Raw genomic sequence first — 18666 nt, 5'->3', positions numbered from 1 at the left:
GCGCTGCCACATTCGGGCACCGCCGCCCCCCGCAGCCCAGCGGCGAGGATCCGCTGCCCGGTACGGCCCGAGCAGGGCAGGGCGGCCCCGGTCGTTGTCGCCGTGGCTGCTGTCGCTGTCGTTGTCGTTGTCGCTGTCGCTGTCTCTGCCGCTGACCAGGCAGCCGGGGCCGCTCGCCCGTTCGCATGTCTCCGGGGCCGGGCCGCTTTCCCCTCCCACCGCGGGCCGCTCCCGGGCGAGCCGCGCGATGCCGGGCCGCTCCGCCGCTTGTCATCAGCCCCGGCCCGAGGCGGGGAGCAGCCCCTGGCCGGCCGCCAGCCGCCTCCCTCCCCCTGGCTGGCCGCTCCGCCGAGCGGGATCCTCCTGCCTCCTCCGCTCCTCCGAGTTATAGAGCAGAGCAACCTGCGGCAGCGCCGGGGCAGCATGTCCGGCACCAAATACGTGGACTCGGAGGTAGGGCGGCTTGTGCGGGCACAGCCGGGCTGCTGCCGGCGCCCAACCCGCGCTCCGCGTCGGGACGGGACGGGACAAGGAGCGGGATCGCGGAGAACGGGACGGGACGGGATGTGACGGGACGGGACAGGACGGAGGGCGGGCGGGGGGTCGCGGGCGGCTCGGCCGCTTCGAGCTGAGCCGGGGCTGCAGGGCGAGGCCACGCGGGGAGGACGGCAAACCGAAGGCGAGACGCGAGGGGCGCGGAGAGGGCGTCCCTGTGCACCGTCTCCGGCGTAGGTCGCCGAGGCAAAGCCGCCTCTCCGGGCGGACCGTGGGGACGGCGGGCGGCAGCGCTCTGTGCCCGGCCCGGGCGGCGCGTGGGGGCGTGCGGGGCGCGGCGGGGACGCCTGGCGGCGGCCGCGGGAGCGGGCGTAGCGCCGGGCGCGGGGTGTGGTGAGCGCCCTGCGCCGCCGTTAAATAGCCCGGGCTGCCGCCTGCCGCTTCGCGCCGCGCTCCCCGCGGGACCGGGGCCGCCCCCAGCCCGCCCTGCCTCCTTCCCTCCTTCCCTCCCTCCCCGCCGGCTCTGCCCTCCGGCCGCTCTCCCTCCCGCAGGGCTTTCTGTACGCGGCGCCCGTCAGGGAGCAGGGCAACATCTACAAGCCCAACAACAAGATGATGGCAGACGAGCTGAGCGAGAAGGCGGTGCGCGATGTGCACACGAAGGAGATCGACTTGGTCAACCGCGACCCCAAGCACCTCAACGACGACGTGGTGAAGGTGAGGGGCCGGGACGGGAGGACCGCTTCTCTCCACCTGTTGCGGGAGGGAGGGAGCAGCTCGCAATTTCTTTTCGGCGTTGAAGCGAGAGGGGAGGCTCCGAGCTGCGCTGCCCCGAGCCGTGTGCCCGCGGCTGCGGACCCTGAGCAGGCGGCTCCAGCCCGGCTGAGCCCCGGGACGGGTCTCCCTCTGCTCAGAGTCTGCAGAGGTGGTTTGGCGTCGTTTGTTTAGTTCGGTTTATGTTCATTTCCGTGCTGTTTTTCCCTCTCTCGGGGAATAAGTAAAGGAAGTTAGGCAAAACCAGTCGGTGCCTCTTTCTAGACTTTTTCGTTGGACAGTTTTAGCTCAGTTGGACAGTTCTGACAAATCTGGAGTGACGGAGATTTTTGCTTGGACTCACTTTGGTCAGAAAAATCATGGGGCTGAGTTTTCTCTTAGCGGGAGAATTTTATGTTGTTTGTGTGAAAACCAGGGACACTGTCACCTGAGCTTGTCAGGACCCAGCAAACCAAGGGCTGTCCAGTCAGTCGTAGTGGGTGAGAAAGCCACCGGGGTGCTTAGCGCCCAGCATGAGCTCCCTGAGCACTGGGACTGTAGAGCAGGAAGACTTGTTCTTAAAAAAAGATAAATGTTGTATTGCCTCTGGAGGGTAAAAAGATTGGAATCCAGTTTCTAAATGTATGTCAGGAGCATGATTTGTGCCATGTGCGGACAATGCAGAGAGGTCTTGTGTAATCTCAAATTCCACTGACTTCTAAACAGCTTGGAGGTGCTGAGTATGACTGGCCACGTTGCTGTATCAAGAATAGGAATTTGGGCTGTCTCTTTTGTTAGAGAGCCATTGTCCAAGATCTAGAAAGAAAAGAGATGAAATTTCCATTTGTTTAGGGGAAAAAAATCATCTGTAGCACTGCCTAGTGGTACAAAACTTCCATTAAAGTGCTTGATGTAAGGGAGGAGGGAACAATTCTTTTATCTGCTACCCATGGAGGAGCAGCTGGGTAGCAGGAATGTAGGAGCTGGAGAACAAGGCTTCCTCATGGCTCATTGCGTACATCAACAGAAGGAGTCCCCAAAGCAACCAGACCTTCCAAGGATGAGTCACAGCCCCCAGGCAAGTCGGAATTCGAGTGTCCAGACTTAGCCTGGGAGAGAAAGATCCTGCTGGGACAAGAGGCAGGCTGCTGGTGGAAAAAACTCCTAATGGACATAAAAGAAGTGGCATGCAGAGCCTGTCCTGCTTTCTCTGCTTCTTCCAGGGGCAATGATTAAGAAAGTTAGCTTAGTAGATTCAATAATCCAAAACACATTTAAAGAATCAAAATTATAGAAATGGAAAAATCAAGCTTTTCAGTATGTCCCTCCAAGATAATTGCAGACCATCAAATGTGTTCATTGAGAACCAGCAAGCAGCTGGAATAGCAGTGCCATGTCTTGTATGCATGAGCTCCTGGTAGTGCACAGGAGCACATCAAGACACAGTGATGTACCAAAATGAATGTTGACCACAAAGTTTTCATTTTGCATTATAAAAACAGCAGCTTTTTTTTTTTTTTTTTAAGTTGACATCTCAAAGCAACGTTTTCGCATCTTGTCACAAAGAAAAGAATCACTTTGACTTATGTAAGCATTTTGTAACTAGACCCAACCCTACCAATACAGAAAGGAATTTTGCTACACTTTGAGTTTGTTTGGGTACTGCTTTCAGGTTTAGCTTAGAAGTAGCTGCGAAGTCTAGATCCAGTTCCTAGGGGGCAGACTCTGACTGAGGAGAAGACAAAGATCAGTTCCTGCCTCAACCACCAGTCATGACCTCTTCCATCATGTAACCTAGAGAGTGTAAAAAATGTACCTGAGTAACAGGAATCTTGGGTACTGGAAGACAGAAAAAATTGTTCATGTTCTTTTTTAAAGCCTGAAGCGTGCCTCAGATTTAATTCAATTTTGTGTAGGGCCATTGCCTTTTTCTAGATTCAGAACCTTCTGCTTTGTAACCAGAATTTAATGCATTTCTTGCCACTTGACTATGAGTCACAATAGCATGGAAACTAGGGACAAATCAGTCAACCATGAAATAGAAATGATTAGACAGAGAACGAGGAATCTGCTCTGTAAGCAGCTCTCTAAAAGGCCTCAGTGTTGGCTGCATTCAAATACTTCCCATAGCACATTTTAAAAATAACACTTGCTTGTAAGAAGCAATGCACGTTCCCTTGGAGTGCAACACAGAGCATCTGCAGCTTTGTCCACAGAAGACATGGAAATGAAATGGAGCAGGAAGCAACAGGAGAACAATCCAGGCAAGAGGGAGAGACCTGATCCAGACCCTGTAATAAAAAATAATTTTTTATTAAATAAATAATACCAAGTGGACGCTAAATGCTGTGCCAGATATCTAGAAATGTGGGGAAGGCAACTGACTCTATTCAGAAAGGGATGCAAACGAGGCTTTACTGACCTTGTGGTGTGAAAGCTGAGGTCCACAGTCAAAGCTGTTGGCAGATCCATGCAGCAAGAAGCACAATCTAGTGAAACCACCAGAGCTTCTTTCCTGTTCTAATTCCTTCAGCAGGAAGCAGAAAGGAATGAGTTTCTTCCTCATACGGCTGTTCTCCTGCATCACTTTGGGATGCCAACGATGTGCAGCATGGTCCCATTCCTTGAGGCACCAGCTTCTGGAGTTGTCTGTCATATAGAAAGCAAAACAGGAATTTAGCAAGGAAGAAGTAGCCTCTGTGCATTTGGGAGTTCTCTGAGAGGAATTTTGATGATTATACAGTTATTTGCCTCAAAGTTATACCTATTTCATATGGCAGATTCCACTCTAGACTTGTAATCCACAGCTTATGTTTGTGTGTGTTGGGATGGGATCAGCAGAACAGAAATACTCTTTTTTTTCCCCTCTCATTTATCATTGCCTCCCCATTGACCTAGGTCTCACATGAAGTTGACTGAAGTTCTCTTTCAGGTCTTGCACAGTCTTTGCTCTTTCTGTTTTCCAATGCAATATTTGCATTTTCCAGATTGTGGCTGAACTTCCAGCCTTCCAACTCTTTGCAGTTCAAAGTTTTTCAAAGCGTCTGTGGCCAAATCTGCAGAGTTTGTTAGGAGGAAACATAGGAGCTGCTTTCCTGCAGCCCTTGGAGAGGCTGGCTTGTGCTTCTCAGTGCTTCCTCGCTCCTTGCTCAGGATAGGAATGGACCAGGCACATCACCCAGCAAACTCTACTCCCTCTGGACTAGTAAGGATTGAACATGTGGTCACATCTGATTACAATTCTTTCCTGTAGTCCTGTAGTGTTGTGCTAGGGTACTGCTGTACCATCCAGAACATAATTATTATTTTGTTTCTAACAAACAGTGTCTATCTGCTGCTGTTGTGTAAGCGACCTTTTCTCTGGAAAAAAAAAATAATCCTGCACTTGGCTACAGATGTAGCAATGTGGAACTTTTGTACCAAGTTTTAAACACTTGTGTCCCTGCCTTCTTACTTAAAGCCAATGCAGTTAAGGGCAGCTTTGCTCACTGCAAGGCCGAGTCTGGAATTTTTAGTCAGCTCTTGACAAATACCACAACACCACGATGTAGGCATTAGCGAGCACAGTGCTGCTCAGCCATCCTGAGCCACGCTTAAGGCAATTTCCAATAAATAAAAAATAAAATAACTTTAAAAAAAAAAGAACAATTTGCAATGTTATTTAGTAAATCCTTCACAGATGTGGTCACAAGCTGTTGTGCTGAGCACGGCACTCAGAGAGCCAACCAGGCCCCATCTCACACCTCCAGGCTTGGGAGCCTACTGGAAGGAAAATGGGTGCTGATGGGTGCCGTCCCAGTGTTTTTGCTGAGGTTGGGAGGACGAGGCACTGAGGGCTGTCACTGGTGTGACAGCGTGGGAGAACAGAGCTTCTGCCCTTCAGATGGTTGAGTGCTCTCGGAGGAAGATTGGTGTCACATAGTTCAGGCCTCACCACAGGATAGGATGGGTGGTCCCCCAGCGTGTGACTCTCTCCATTTGGTGATAAGTGCAGTTTCAGCATGTCGCAACTGCATTCAAAGGAGATTATTCTTAAACTTTGCACCATACCAAGGGCCAACCGTGGGTTTCAGATTTTAAGATGTAGCACTATTCCAGTGTTTTGCTATCTGCATGATACAGTTCTGTTCCAACTATTTCCTCCAAGGCTAATGAAGGATTCAGAGATTAAAGCTCAAGCTGTTACAAAAACCAGTTAGTGGGGGAATTGAGGGCTGAGAATTCTGAAACAGATTACTTGCACAGAAATTAGAAGTTTCCAGATTGTTACATGTGGAGTCTTTTATATCCTAATATTATGAATTCATTTTAATCAAGTCACAAATCCCAAACAAAAGTGTTTGTCTTTAAGATTATAGTATTATTAAAGCCTTATGCACTGCCTTCTTAACATGATGAACATGACTCATAACTCCATAGGAAAATGTTCACTTGATGACAATGAGGAAAGAGCCAGCTGTTCAACATGGGTGTTCCTTCCGTTAGAATTTATTGCACACTACCTTGTATTCAGAGAAGACAAATATTTTTTCTTTCTGTTAAGTGCAACATAATTCAGATAATATGTTAGAAAATTTAAGAAGAATCTGAATTCATTTTAGAATTTTTAACCCAATATATGGATAAAAATACCATCTCAATTGCAGAAAGTGAGAATGTCTAACATTGAGAAAAGTATCTCCAGTGGGAACAGGGAAAGTGTGTGTGATAAAGTGGCTTTGCTATGAGATCTGATCTTTGGTGTATTTTAAGCAACAGAGAGAAAAAAAACCCATAAATGAATGTGTATGAATCAGTAATACTTGAGATGTTTGGAAAGCAGAAGAGAAATATAGCTCTAAACTAAAGTTTATTTTTCCCACTGTCCTCAAATATCTTTGCAACAAATAGGCAGTGGGATGAAATCTACACCAGCAACTGGCTTTTTTGAGCTGTTTGAACTATCATTTGCCTTTTCCAGATGTTCTTTAATTTTTAAAAAAAAAAATAAGTCTAGAGCTAGAGATTTGATTTTCTATTTTGAAGATAAGTTATGCCATTAAATTTATTTGATTGCTTGGAGGGCCAGGGTTAACTCTGTAAGTATCTTTAGGTTTTTTTCTAAGTAATTTCTTACGAAAATGTTTTTTAATATTTTCAAAACTAGCAATTTTATGCAGTATTATTCTTATCAAAATTATGTCATTGGTTTAGTATTTAGAAGGACAGTCTCATTACCACTATGCCCACTGTAGAGAATACATTAGCTGATGAAGTTCACACCCTGTTTTATTCATGATAATCAAGGAGTTATGCTATTGATGCTAGTGGAGCTGTTCAATGAGACATGTCTGTATTCTACTTATCTGAGCCATGTACTTCCACTTCAAATAAATGGGAACTGTTAAATTCAGCTTCTCGAATAAGAAGTGAGAAGATGATACTGCTGCAGCTAAAGGTGAAAGCATCACATTCCCTGTCCAAAATCCTGCTGTGCTGAATGTAAGTCAGAGTTTCCAAGAAGCCAAGGAAACCAAGGGTTGCAACACTTCCTCTGTAAGCTCTAAAACACCTTCTCAGAACTCAAACAAATACTATAAAAACATATTCACATTTCTCTCAAGATCAAGTTAATATCTTCTGTAGACTTCAGTCTCAAAGTCTCTTGTCATTTTAAGAAACCTGATTTCATTTATCTCTTTTCCAGTGCAGTTTATTATAAGACTATAACTGTAGACCAACAAAATCTTGATCTTTATGAAATATTAAAGAAATAATTGCCTCATATTTAAGGGTCAGTAACTTAAGATCTTCCAGTACAAGGACAATGTTCTAACAGCAGAAATGCAGAGGCATTTGACAGTAACAGAGAGTTAGCTGGGCACACTGCATGCTCGCTGTCAGCAGTAAGCAATCCAGACAGAAATGAGGGAAGTGAACAGGTCACACAGATGTGCTAAAATAATTGCAGCAATTAACAGGAATGCGTATGTGGGTAGTATACATAGTTAACAGTCTTCTCCAATTAACTTACTTAAAAATGAGAGGAAAAAAAAGTTCAGTTCTAGATCTAAGCACCCTAATGAAGGTGGCCGTCTCTCTTCATGTGCTACTAAGAAGTCCAAGATCACTGTAGTTCCATTTTCCATTAGTGTCCATAGGAGGACTGAAGCAAGAGCATGCTCTAAAAACCCTTAAGCCAGTTTATTAACTTAATATCAGGTCTGTGAAACTACCAACGCGAAGCAACATAATCATCTAAAAATTTGTTTAGAGAATACCTGTACTTTTGTTGATGTTTCTGAATCCTGGTTAATTCCAGATCCCAGAAGAATCAATAAAAGAGCTCTCATTATTTTTAGTATCATCCAAATTCCACCTCCCTGTTCATATTGATGTGTGTGCATCCTTACACGTACAGACATGGAGAAACATGTGAACATGGACATACACAGAGACATACCATAGTTCTTTACTAAGGTAAAAATATCAAATGAGGTGAAACTGTGGAACATGAAATGAATAACAAAATGAAGAAAGCTTTGTAAGAGTTCCGTTTAGGGAAAGTTGCAACCACCTCCCAGCAGCTCAGTTTCCAGGGATGAAAACAGCCACTACGTTTTCTGACTGCTCACTGACAGCACCAAAATATTTTCCATGGAGCTGACTGATGTGATATCCCCACCTGCACAGGAAGCTTAACTGTGTTTCAGCAGAATGCAGATGTCTCCCTAAAGCTGGTATTCTTTCCTTCTGCTGATAAGAAGCACAGACAAGTGAGGTCTCTGGAGGATGCCTCCTTGCCTCAGTGCTGACCCACTGCCACAGCAACTTTTTTCCCATAAATACTTCCACAGATTTAGATGAGCCTGTCTGCTAAGACAGAGCCCATCGCAAGGACTTTCCTGGAATGTAATCAGTAATTCAGCATGGTTAGAGCTTGTTCTCTTAGTAATTATTACCAAATTTTGGCTGTTTTCCTTGATTTTCAGATTATGAAATTGTGATCTTGCAGTCATGACTCTTTTCTAAGTCATGGCATTACAGTAAATTGCTCACAGTCCATCTGAACATTTGTGCAGTAGTGGTAATTCCTGACAGGACATGGTTTTCTTTTCTAGCCAGAAGAGTATAGTCCTTCAATTCTGTTTCCAAACATGAGTGTCCTTGTTTGTTAAAACATGGTTTGCTTTTTCAGCATTCTTTGTAGTATTCAGGAAAGTTGCACTCTCTCCATCAAGAGATCCACGGGCAGAACACTCAGTTCTTGCAGTGTGATGGGAAGTAGACACAGGGAGAAAGGAAATGTAATGAAATCTCAATGGTCAGTTTGAACACCTAATGATGGTCAGATGGAACCTGGCTCATTTCTGGATACATCTGGATGCTCATGTTGTGCGGTCACCCTACTGCAATCTAAAGTATTTTTTATGACACACCTGACAGCACCTAGTAAAATGTTATCAAGCTGTATGTTTTCAGGCACAAGGTACCAGCTTCTTTACACAATGCAGGTAAATGTTTGCCAGATGGATGCTGCTGAAAAGGTGAACTGTTTTAAGGTATAAACAAGTGATACATGTATGTAAATTATTCATCAAAGACCCAACTTTCAGTCTGGCTTGGCTGTAGCCCTTGTCTGGCACATTTAGACATATTGACATCAGTGAGGCAGTTGCCATTTTTCAGGTTGTGTATACATTTAAGTGGTTTGCTCAATTGGAGATATCAGTGATTAATCAGAAGAGATGCAATAAGGACCCTGGTGTCTTTTCACTGACTCCAAAAGGGATTGATAGCACTCAGAAACACTGATGTGCTGAACTCCTGGTTGAGTTCCTCCCCAGTGGTGCCTGTCTCTGCAGGCTGTGTGGTAGGAGACAGCTGCAGAACACAGACACTGCACACAGCAGTTTGAGTCATTGCAGTTACACTCACAGAAATGTGGCCTAGGCCAAAGCCTCCATAAAATGCTGATGGCCTTAATATATGCATATATACTTCTGATAGACTCAGCACAGTAAATTTTCAATGGAATTGATACCTCAAAGCACAGATTTTGAGAAGAAGCATAATCTTTATGTAGGCAGTTTGAGGATGGAGTTTGACATACCTTTAGAGCCTGCCAGATTTGATTCATAGGAACCAACGTGACAAGGTCAGCTGTTTTCATACATAATAACTATTTTCCTGTATAAGGCGCATAATCTTGACTCAGCTGTTGGGATTTTTGTTGACTGGTTGGTGGTTGGTTTTTTAGGTTGGTTGGTTGTTGTGTTTCTTAGAAAAATAATAAATTCACAATGTTAAGTTTCTTTAATTAATAGGTATTTGCTTTAAACAGGCTTTGAAAACAAGGAAACTTTTCCATACCATTTCCCTTTGTTGTAAATAAGCCTCTTTAAGAATCAAAGGAGATTCCTTAATTTCCTGACAGAAGTTTAATAAACACACATAGAGCAAAAGAAGCTACAATAATTCTCACAGCAGAATCAGACAAAAGCTTCAAGCAATGTAAAAACTAGCTTTACCAATCTGAATAGTAGGAAACAAAGAATAGCTGAAGTCAGGAAGTGTATTGTAGGCATGGAACAGAAGTTAATAGCGTTTAATAGCTCTGGATGAAGTGGGCAGCTGTTGTGAATTATTAGTATTCTATAAAGGGTTCCAACAAATTTCCTTTGCTTCTGTCCTTGTCACAAGTGAATGTGCCTGTATTTTCATTAGCCTAGCAAATAAGTCGCGATTATTTTAGAGTACGCCCTGACAGCTCCAAAGGATCAAACTATACACTGAGTATGTAATCTTCAGAGCAGGACCTATGGCTAACTTAAGTATGTCTTTATGTAAATGAAACAGAATCCATCACAGGTTTACATGTACTTGATGCTTTGATAAAAGTGGAGTTGTGAAAACACCCTAAATGAACGTATCTTATCCTTGCGAGCCAGTTAGGTCCATTTCCAGAAATCAGTGGAGAACTGCTAAGTGTCTTTCTTCCCTGCAATCCCATTTCTGGCCACCTCTCTTTCTCCTATCACTCCTATTTTTACTTTACTTAGTTCATTTGGACTCTCATTATCAGCCTGATGACACTTAGCATTGCTGAGTGCTGCTGGACTGGACTACAAAGGAGAATGGTAGAAGAGGCTGAGGATGGTGTAACTGAATGAATTATAACCGTTAGCAAGGCAAAGCGCATCTCTCTACCTATTCTTTATGTTACTTGCAGAGGACGGATCTCTATGAGATAAAAACAGGATCTTTCATGGGAGTGGCTCAATGCAGGAAGAATCTGGGTGATGTCTGAGTTCCTGCAGTGCAGGAGTTATCTATACTGCCCGAATGGTGAAACAATTGGAACCATTCCCAGCCAGGAATTCATATGTGATCTGTTAGCAGCTGAGATGTGGAAGAACCCAGCTTACCTCAACTCACTGCCTGCCTTGATTTAGGCTCTGTTCAGAGTAAGCCTAATTTTGGACAGTATTGCATTTCCTTTGTAGCTGGACTCTTGACGTACATGTAATTTCAATAATTCACAATAAAATTATCGTGGCCTGTAGGCAGACAACAGATTCACTTTAACTCAATGTTTATCTGAGAGTTTTTTTAGAGCTGCCAGGCTGCCTTTCTGTCTTTTCACTCTTCGGTTCAGTTTGATATCTCCCTTATTCAAAGTGGAGCACTGGGGAACACGGATCTTGAGGAATAACAAAATGGAACACGTGCAGTAGTGACACATTGGGTATAGCTCTTACAGCACCATCTATATGCATTGGTAGGAACGTTAAAATTACTCTGAGAACATGCTCCACCAACTCTTGATGACTGTTGGTGGCATGAATGCACTGTTATTAGCGTCTAACAGACAGATTGATTCCCAAGTACTTTTAGGACAACTGTGTCTGACTTGAGTTCAGAAACCCTGGCCAAGGATATATCATGAATGTTCTAATATTAGCTTCAACTCCTGGAATGAGGACAGTGCAGTCCATCTGGAAATGTGTTGTGATCTGATTCTTTTGTTGGCTCCCCAGGATTAACTCTCTGAATATCTTGAGGTACACAGGAGACTGAAACCATCTGCTTTTGAGAATCACTATCATAGAAAATTTACTATGTGATCTGAAAACTGTTGAGTTTTCCAGCTTCCATTTCTCAGTATTCACTGCAATTAATTATTTAAAAGGAATCAAATTACAAGCAGTCTTAGTATTCATTTGCAATGTTCTAGGAGATTTACATTAACTTATGGTTTCTTTTTACGTGTTAAAAATATGCTTTGCAGATAAAAATAGGTCCCACTTAGCTGAACACATAACCATAAAAAAGCTTCATGCGAAGCTGCTTTCCTGGTAATTTAACATTTACATTATCAGCTAGCTGAAAATATGCAGGATAGTCTCTGTAGTAACTGAGCTAAATAAGAAAGACTGTAGGTAGAACCCTGAGTAGTCCTTGATGCACTGAACTGCCGTTTGATAGTTATGTGCACAAACTGTCTCTGCCAGTTATCACAGCATCATCTGGTGGGATGCACGCAATAAACTACATAAAGTTTTGGAATATGAGGGCTATGTGAGACCTTTGAGAAAAAATGAAGTCTTCATGTAGTATCATTTTCTGAGAGTCTACTTTCTATGCTGAAGTCATCTTTCTTTTTTGTCATCATCTGCATATTTTTATCTAGTTTCAAGGCTAATGGTGATAAGCCAAGAGCCCATTTGCCTTGAAAATGAGCAACTGTATGATATGGGCTACAAAGCTTTTGAATAGCTGCAGAAACAGATACTGTAACATGCTTGCTGGTGTATTTCAAAATATAAATAAAATCAAGCATACATTTCCAGCACCTGCACTCAGTTAATAAGATTGGTTTCAGTGAATAATATGCACTTCGTGCAAACTTTTTTGTTCTTGAGAATTGACTTAAGACAATTGGAAACCATCACCAGGAGATAATATCAGCTTGACTCTATACATATCTACAACCTTTTCTTCAAATTTTTGTTGTAATGCAACCCTAAATTCCAGTAATTGATACAAGGAAATCTGATTGTTTCATTTAATACACGAAACCACTGTACATTCTGGAAGGTTTCTTGCTATGAATGGCAGCTAACCTCTAAGGACCAATTCATATAAGTATTTTATGGCCAATGTACTTAATAAAGCTAATATTGTGTCAGTTATTCAGTCCCCAGTTGTGAACTTCTATATATAATCAAGTCACAATGAAAATATAGAACATATTGTCTGTAAAGCACTTCCAAGAATCACAGTCATTTCTACCAGAGCTTCAGAGTTGCCCACACTGAAATTCCAGAGCCCAAATAATTGCAAATTTCCCATCTTCATTCAGCAGTAGATGTGGTGTTGTATATGCTTTTTTCTGCACCAATTTCCGTGGAAGTATTTTCCAAGATCTGTACCAAAAGGTCACACATGTGACCTACGGAAGTGCAAACTATTTTGTGTGTGTAGAAGGACTGCAGGAGAGAATTGTCATTTCATTTCTGTTTCCATTTCTCTTTTTGTAGCTATTACTTTAAGATTACTGTGTTCAGTTTCAGAAATTCCAACTTTAATCTCTGAATGCCTTTGCAGAGAAGCGCACGGAGCTGTGGTGTGTTTGTTGGGTACTCAGCCAGCGCAGATCCTAATCTTGATTTCTGTAGAGATAGAATTTCAAACCGAATGCCAACTTTAAGTGCGATGTTGATGATGAATTCCCATCCAGAAGAATCACGTATCACTTTCAAATCACTAAAGCCTTGTTAAGATAAAGCAGCAGATAAAGAACAGAAGGTTTATAGTTTACTTTATCTGATGCCTGGAGAGATGCACTGGCCAGAGCAGATATAGTGACATAGAGGCCCATTGAGTTAAACCTGCATGACACCAGGCATTTATGATGTTTGACATCACAGCTGATTCAGAAATGTCTTGGGTTGGAAGGGACCTCAAGGATCCCCCCTGCCACAAGTAGGACCACCGACCTCCCCATTTAATATTAGACCAGGCTGCGCAGGGCCGCATCCAACCTGACCTTGAACACCTTTGGGAATGGAGCATCCATAACCTCTCAGGCAGTCTGTTCCAACCTCACCACTCTCTTGGTAAAGAGCTTTTCCTTGATATCCAACCTAAATCTTCCCTCCCTCAACTTAAAAACATTTCTCCTTGTCCTGCCATCATTTACCCTTGTAAAGAGTTGATTCCCCTCCTGTTTATAGGCTCCCCTTAAGTATTGGTTGCAGTGTTGCAATGGTTGCAAAGGCTGCAGTGAGGTCACCCCACAGCCTTCTTTTCTCCATGCCGAACAAGCCCAGCTCTCTCAGCCTGTCTTTGTAGGGGAGGTGCTCCAGCCCCCTGATCATCCTTGTAGCACTCCTCTGGATCCTCTCCAACAGCTCCTAATTGAAGGACTCAACTGAACTCAATTGAAGATTCAATGAGAGAAAGGGAGGAGGTGGTTTTTTTTTTTCAGTCTGTATTTTAATAGAACTTATTTTGAGCCTGTTCCTACAGCATACGTGATACACTGAGCATATTTATATTCATGTCCTTCCAACATGCTAAGGTACTGCTGCCTGAGTTTCTGAGACCTCTGGTCCATATCATACTTAATCTGCTTCTGTAAATCCTCACTTATGGCAGCAGTATCATTGGACACTGGGATTCAGACCCAGGAATTTATTTTCTTTTTTTCTTTCATCAAAGTTAAACAATCATTTCATTTCTTAAGAGAGGTATAATTTGATGGTGTTCTTTTTCCTGTTCTATGCACCACCTATGCAATTTGTTGCGCTGCCTAAATTAAATATCCTGTATTGTGGGTTATATCAAACACGTTTGTGTGACATGGAGCCGAACTATAATCGTAATTCTGTTAATTTTCTAATAGAAATGTTATGACAATTAGGCTTCCTGAAAAGCTTAATATTTCAACAGAGAGTGGTAAAATATGCATGCTGGAATGTACTGCTTCCTTAGCTGACTTTGTGAATGGTTTATGAATAATATTCAAAACTATGAAATATGTGGAAGAGTGTGTTCCTTCTAAATATTAATATGTTATCCTGACTGTGTCTTTCACTAACAGTGTTATCACATAAACAGAGCAGGTTAGAACAAAATGGCTCTACTGTGAAGAGCCTTCTTAACATTTAATAAAATTGCAGGCTCCCTCACTCTTTTACGATAAAGAGAAGTTCATCTTAGGCAGATCTAAATCCAGCACTTTGTTTTTCAGCCAATCAACAGCTATCTATGCCTATTTCAAAGTATATTTAGATGTCCTAAACGCTTGTTCACTGTCAAAATTCAGCAATACTATATAAGGGAAGGTGGAAAAATTCAGACAAATAAAACACGTTTTATTGATGTGTTAAATGTCAAAGCAGTGACTGCATTTGTTCCATTTAGAAAGATGTGAGATGGTTAAGTTAGACAAAGGAAATGTAAGTAATGTAAGTGAAAGTAATGATTTTATCACCTTGTTCATCTCTTCAGCGCACTTAAGGGGTGTTCCTCACCCTTAAGGCTGCAGGAGAGAAGAACAAAATATTCAGTTTCTTGGATGGTTCTTCTTTGTCTAAAAGTTAGATGTCTAGTTTTGAGCTAGTTTTTAAGGCTTACTTATAATCAATAGGAAAAAAAAAGACAAGACTTACTCGTGGCTTAGATGATATTTTAAAATGGGTTAACTCACGTTGGGATCTAAGGAGCTTCAATATTTGTTGCAGGCAATCATTGCTTTTGAGGCAGGGGCTTCCTGGACTCCACGCTTCGATGAGGATGTCTGACTGACCTGATTTTTGTGTTCTTTGCTGCAGATTGATTTTGAAGATGTGATTGCTGAGCCAGAAGGAACACACAGTTTTGATGGGATTTGGAAGGCCAGTTTTACCACTTTCACTGTAACAAAATACTGGTTTTATCGCTTACTGTCAGCAATCTTTGGCATTCCCATGGCACTCATCTGGGGCATCTACTTTGCTATCTTGTCATTCCTGCACATCTGGGCAGTGGTGCCATGCATCAGGAGCTACCTGATTGAGATCCAGTGCATTAGCCGTGTCTATTCTATCTGCATCCACACGTTCTGCGACCCACTGTTTGAGGCTATGGGCAAGGTGTTCAGCAGCATCCGAGCCACAGTACGGAAAGAGATTTGAGGGACATTTCGAAAAGCACCATCAGCCTGGAGAGAGGGTGGGAGTTTTGTGTTGTTTGGGGTGTTTTGGTGCCAGTTTAACATTTCCCAAAGCAACATACAGCAACTGGTGGATATGCTGGCCCAAAACAAAAAATCACTTCTTGCTCAATTTCCTTTTTTACAATGTATTCTTACTGGACTTCTTGCTTATTGTGTTGTTTTTCTTCCTCTCTTTTCAGTCTGCATTTCAAACTAACCTTAAATGGCTATTCTTCTATGACAGCTGCATATCATTTTGCTGGCTGTATAATTCAGAGACTGAAATGTTGTTGGATGCCTTTTTATCTCACTGTTCATTCCTTGTAAGATAAATCCACAGAGTTACCAAAGAATGACAAAAATGCTTTCCAACACTGTAATGCCATTCATTTTATTGTGGCCAAAGAGTACAGAGCTGCTGCAGCAGAATAAACATGACAAGCTGGCAGGTTTTAGCAGAATGTTCTTTTTCTATTGTATAGTCAGTTGACTACAGCGATTTGCAGTCATGGTCAGGTATGGTGTATTAGGAATACACTGGTTAAGTAAACAATTTACTTAATTAATGCATGTCCTGAAAAACTAACACTTCATCAGGTTGGAGATACTGACATGTGAAAGCTTTGCACATCCATGAAAAGGCTTCTAGTGCCTTTGTATCTCATTCTTTCTCGGAAGTTTGCAGCCAGTTGTTTCTCAGCCTTCACTAAATTGTGGAAGGAAAGTGAAGTTGTAAACTAAAACTGGTCATTACGGAAATGTTTTCCTGACTGTGACTTACGACACATCCTTTAGTTAGTGTTTAGGTGCTTATCTCGTAGGCTTCATTTTTTTTCCAGAGTATTCAATATAAAACTGTGCCAGAGATAACCCTGAGTTACAAGAAACATGAAGGTGTGCCAAACACAAGCCACAAAATGCCAAGGAGGGGCTGCCTCTGAGGGAAACTTTCCTACGAGCTTTAAAAAACTTTCCTATCAGCAGAAGTCAGCATGCCACTAACACACGCTATTTTCAGAAGACGCTTTGCTGCGTCTAAACTAATCCATCAGGAGAGATGGTTTAGAAACTTCACATTTGGGTTAGTCTGGTTTTAGCTGTGCTGCAAATTTAAGACATCAGAAAGTCTTAAATGGAGGGTGTTGCGTCAAGCTAGCCTATGCAGTAAGATGCAAGGCCTACAAGGCAAAGCCCTTGCCACACATTCTGATGCTGTGACCTGCAGAAGCTTTTTGCCCTCGTGATAGCACTGTGTTGAGAGATACGGCCCGTATCCTCATGTGGTTTGTGTGAAGCTTTTGTAAAAAGAGCTGTGAGGCTGATCAGCTTTCTTGTAACCAGCCTGGGGCCTGAGCCTGCTCCGGTTGGCATCTACTGTCCTTGATCTCCAAGAGGGCAGGCCTTGGCTCTTGGGATTGAGCGTGGAGCTGTCTGGTACACCTGCAGCTTTCTTATCTAGCGCTGATATTTCACATATTGCTTTACCTAACACGGGAGTGCCTGCAGTTGCATTTCTGCCAAAGCATTGAAAACTTTAGGAAATGCTGCATTTTTTTAATGGGGGTGGGAGGGAGGGAGGGAAGGAGGGAGGGAGGTAGGGAGAGAGGGAGGGAAGAGGGGGAAATGTGCACAAAATGTTACAAAGCTATTAACTACTATTGTTTGCATTTAAAACAGACACTGGTATGGATATAGTTTTATGTTTTTCTATGTACATAATGGAGAGTGTACAATTATAGATTTTTTTTTTCAGTATTGAAACCAAGTAAGATTTTAAACAAGATATATTTTATCTTTTTATGAGGAAGATCATTCTGAAGAAAACTTTTTTGATTTACCATATAAACTGTATATCCTGAAAGATGTCTGTTCACTTAGATTTATTAGTCCCTAATCCAATACATTGCTGACCCGAGACAGTTACATTGTAGTTATATGCTTACAGATATAACTGACACTTTTTTAATTCTGCATGTACATTAAATAATACAATAAAACAATGCTTAATGGTAGCTCCTGTCTGACTTCTTTATCCTTGAAAGTCACGTGAACAAATCCCATGTTACGAGGAAGAAAAAAACCAATATCTTAATAAAGAAACAAAAAGCAATGTCATTTATTTGTCAAGAAACAGCATGCAAAGCATTCTTGATTTGTGTTTCAAAATCTGGATTAGAAAGACTCTTCCCAGCAGAAGATTATGGTTTTTCTCCCAGGTAAATATTTTACGCTGTTAAAGAAGTAGGCAGGAAGGCAAGTACGTACAGCACTGAATAGGGAACCTACGTGTACTTAAATACTTAACAAATTCCTTTACTTTCTTGTTCCTCAGTTTGCCCACATGTCAAATCCCAGTAGTGAAGTTTACATGTAGAAAATTTTAAGATCCAATAAATAGAAATGTATCTAATACAATTAGATGCTTATCTTTCTTTCTTTCTTTTTTTTTTTTTTTTTTTACTTTGGTCACTCAGTAGTTTGGTGCAGATCATTCAAATAGACTTTAATAGCTTTTCAGAAATGTTTCAAGCCTTTCTTCTGAGTCCAGTGGAAAAAGGATATTTCTCAATAAAAGCTCATTAGCATAAGCATTTAATGTGTGGAAATGGGGGAATTATAGCTCTTATTGAACTATATAGACCCAACTAATGTCATGACAGCTCTTTTCTGTGGGGTCGTAATGCCAGTCACACCATTGCCTCAGAAACAGAAGTTCAACAAAACAGACGATCACATTTTGGCCTAAAAATCTAATAAACAGATTTTAATGTTCAAATGACAGATACCAACCTAAGGCATTCTGTCATGCATTTTTTCAGTAGCAGAATGGTGTACTTAATGGTATTAATAGCCCGATGGTAGCAACTGGTATGCTGGAGTGGACTGAGAGAAAAAGTAAAAGATTTTAAAAGCTTAAAACACTACACCATTCTTTACACCAGAGGATCAGCTCAGAGAAAACTTAAGAGACCACAGGATCTGTAGTTGTATAACTTTCTGGCAACTACCAGAATGCAGGCGTTCATCTGTGGCTATTACTCATCAAAACATGCAGCCTGCCCATCTCCAGCAAACAGGGCAACAGATGTAGCTTGCCAGATGTAGACATTGCCAGAAATCCCACTTGCAGAAAACCCAAAGTAAAAAAAAGGGTTGCAGAAACTAAATAGCTGGTGCTAAGAGAAATAAAATGGGGGAAAAAAAAAAGAATAATCAAAAGGAACAGACATAGCCCG

General features: G+C 42.3%; 1 protein-coding gene across 1 annotated transcript; it reads left to right on the top strand.

Moving 5' to 3' along the window:
* Positions 1-247: 247 nt before the first annotated feature.
* On the top strand, positions 248-17442 carry CAV1 (caveolin 1). Its single transcript, XM_048946843.1, has 3 exons — positions 248-453; positions 1048-1212; positions 15069-17442. The coding sequence occupies exons 1-3, from the start codon at positions 424-426 to the stop codon at positions 15408-15410; spliced, it is 537 nt and encodes a 178-aa protein (XP_048802800.1). The 5' UTR covers positions 248-423; the 3' UTR covers positions 15411-17442.
* The last annotated feature ends 1224 nt before the right edge of the window (positions 17443-18666 follow it).

Source organism: Lagopus muta, chromosome 1, assembly GCF_023343835.1.
Source record: "Lagopus muta isolate bLagMut1 chromosome 1, bLagMut1 primary, whole genome shotgun sequence".
NCBI lineage: Eukaryota > Metazoa > Chordata > Aves > Galliformes > Phasianidae > Lagopus > Lagopus muta.
This window is presented reverse-complemented; position numbering and strand designations above follow the sequence as displayed.

What these genes read in the sequence shown, in the direction of transcription:
- CAV1 (XM_048946843.1), top strand. Translation starts at nt 424, where the DNA reads ATGTCCGGCACCAAATACGTGGACTCGGAG. An exon ending in CCAAATACGTGGACTCGGAG is followed by an intron (nt 454 to 1,047) that starts GTAGGGCGGCTT and finishes TCCCTCCCGCAG; the next exon opens with GGCTTTCTGTACGCGGCGCC. An exon ending in TCAACGACGACGTGGTGAAG is followed by an intron (nt 1,213 to 15,068) that starts GTGAGGGGCCGG and finishes TCTTTGCTGCAG; the next exon opens with ATTGATTTTGAAGATGTGAT.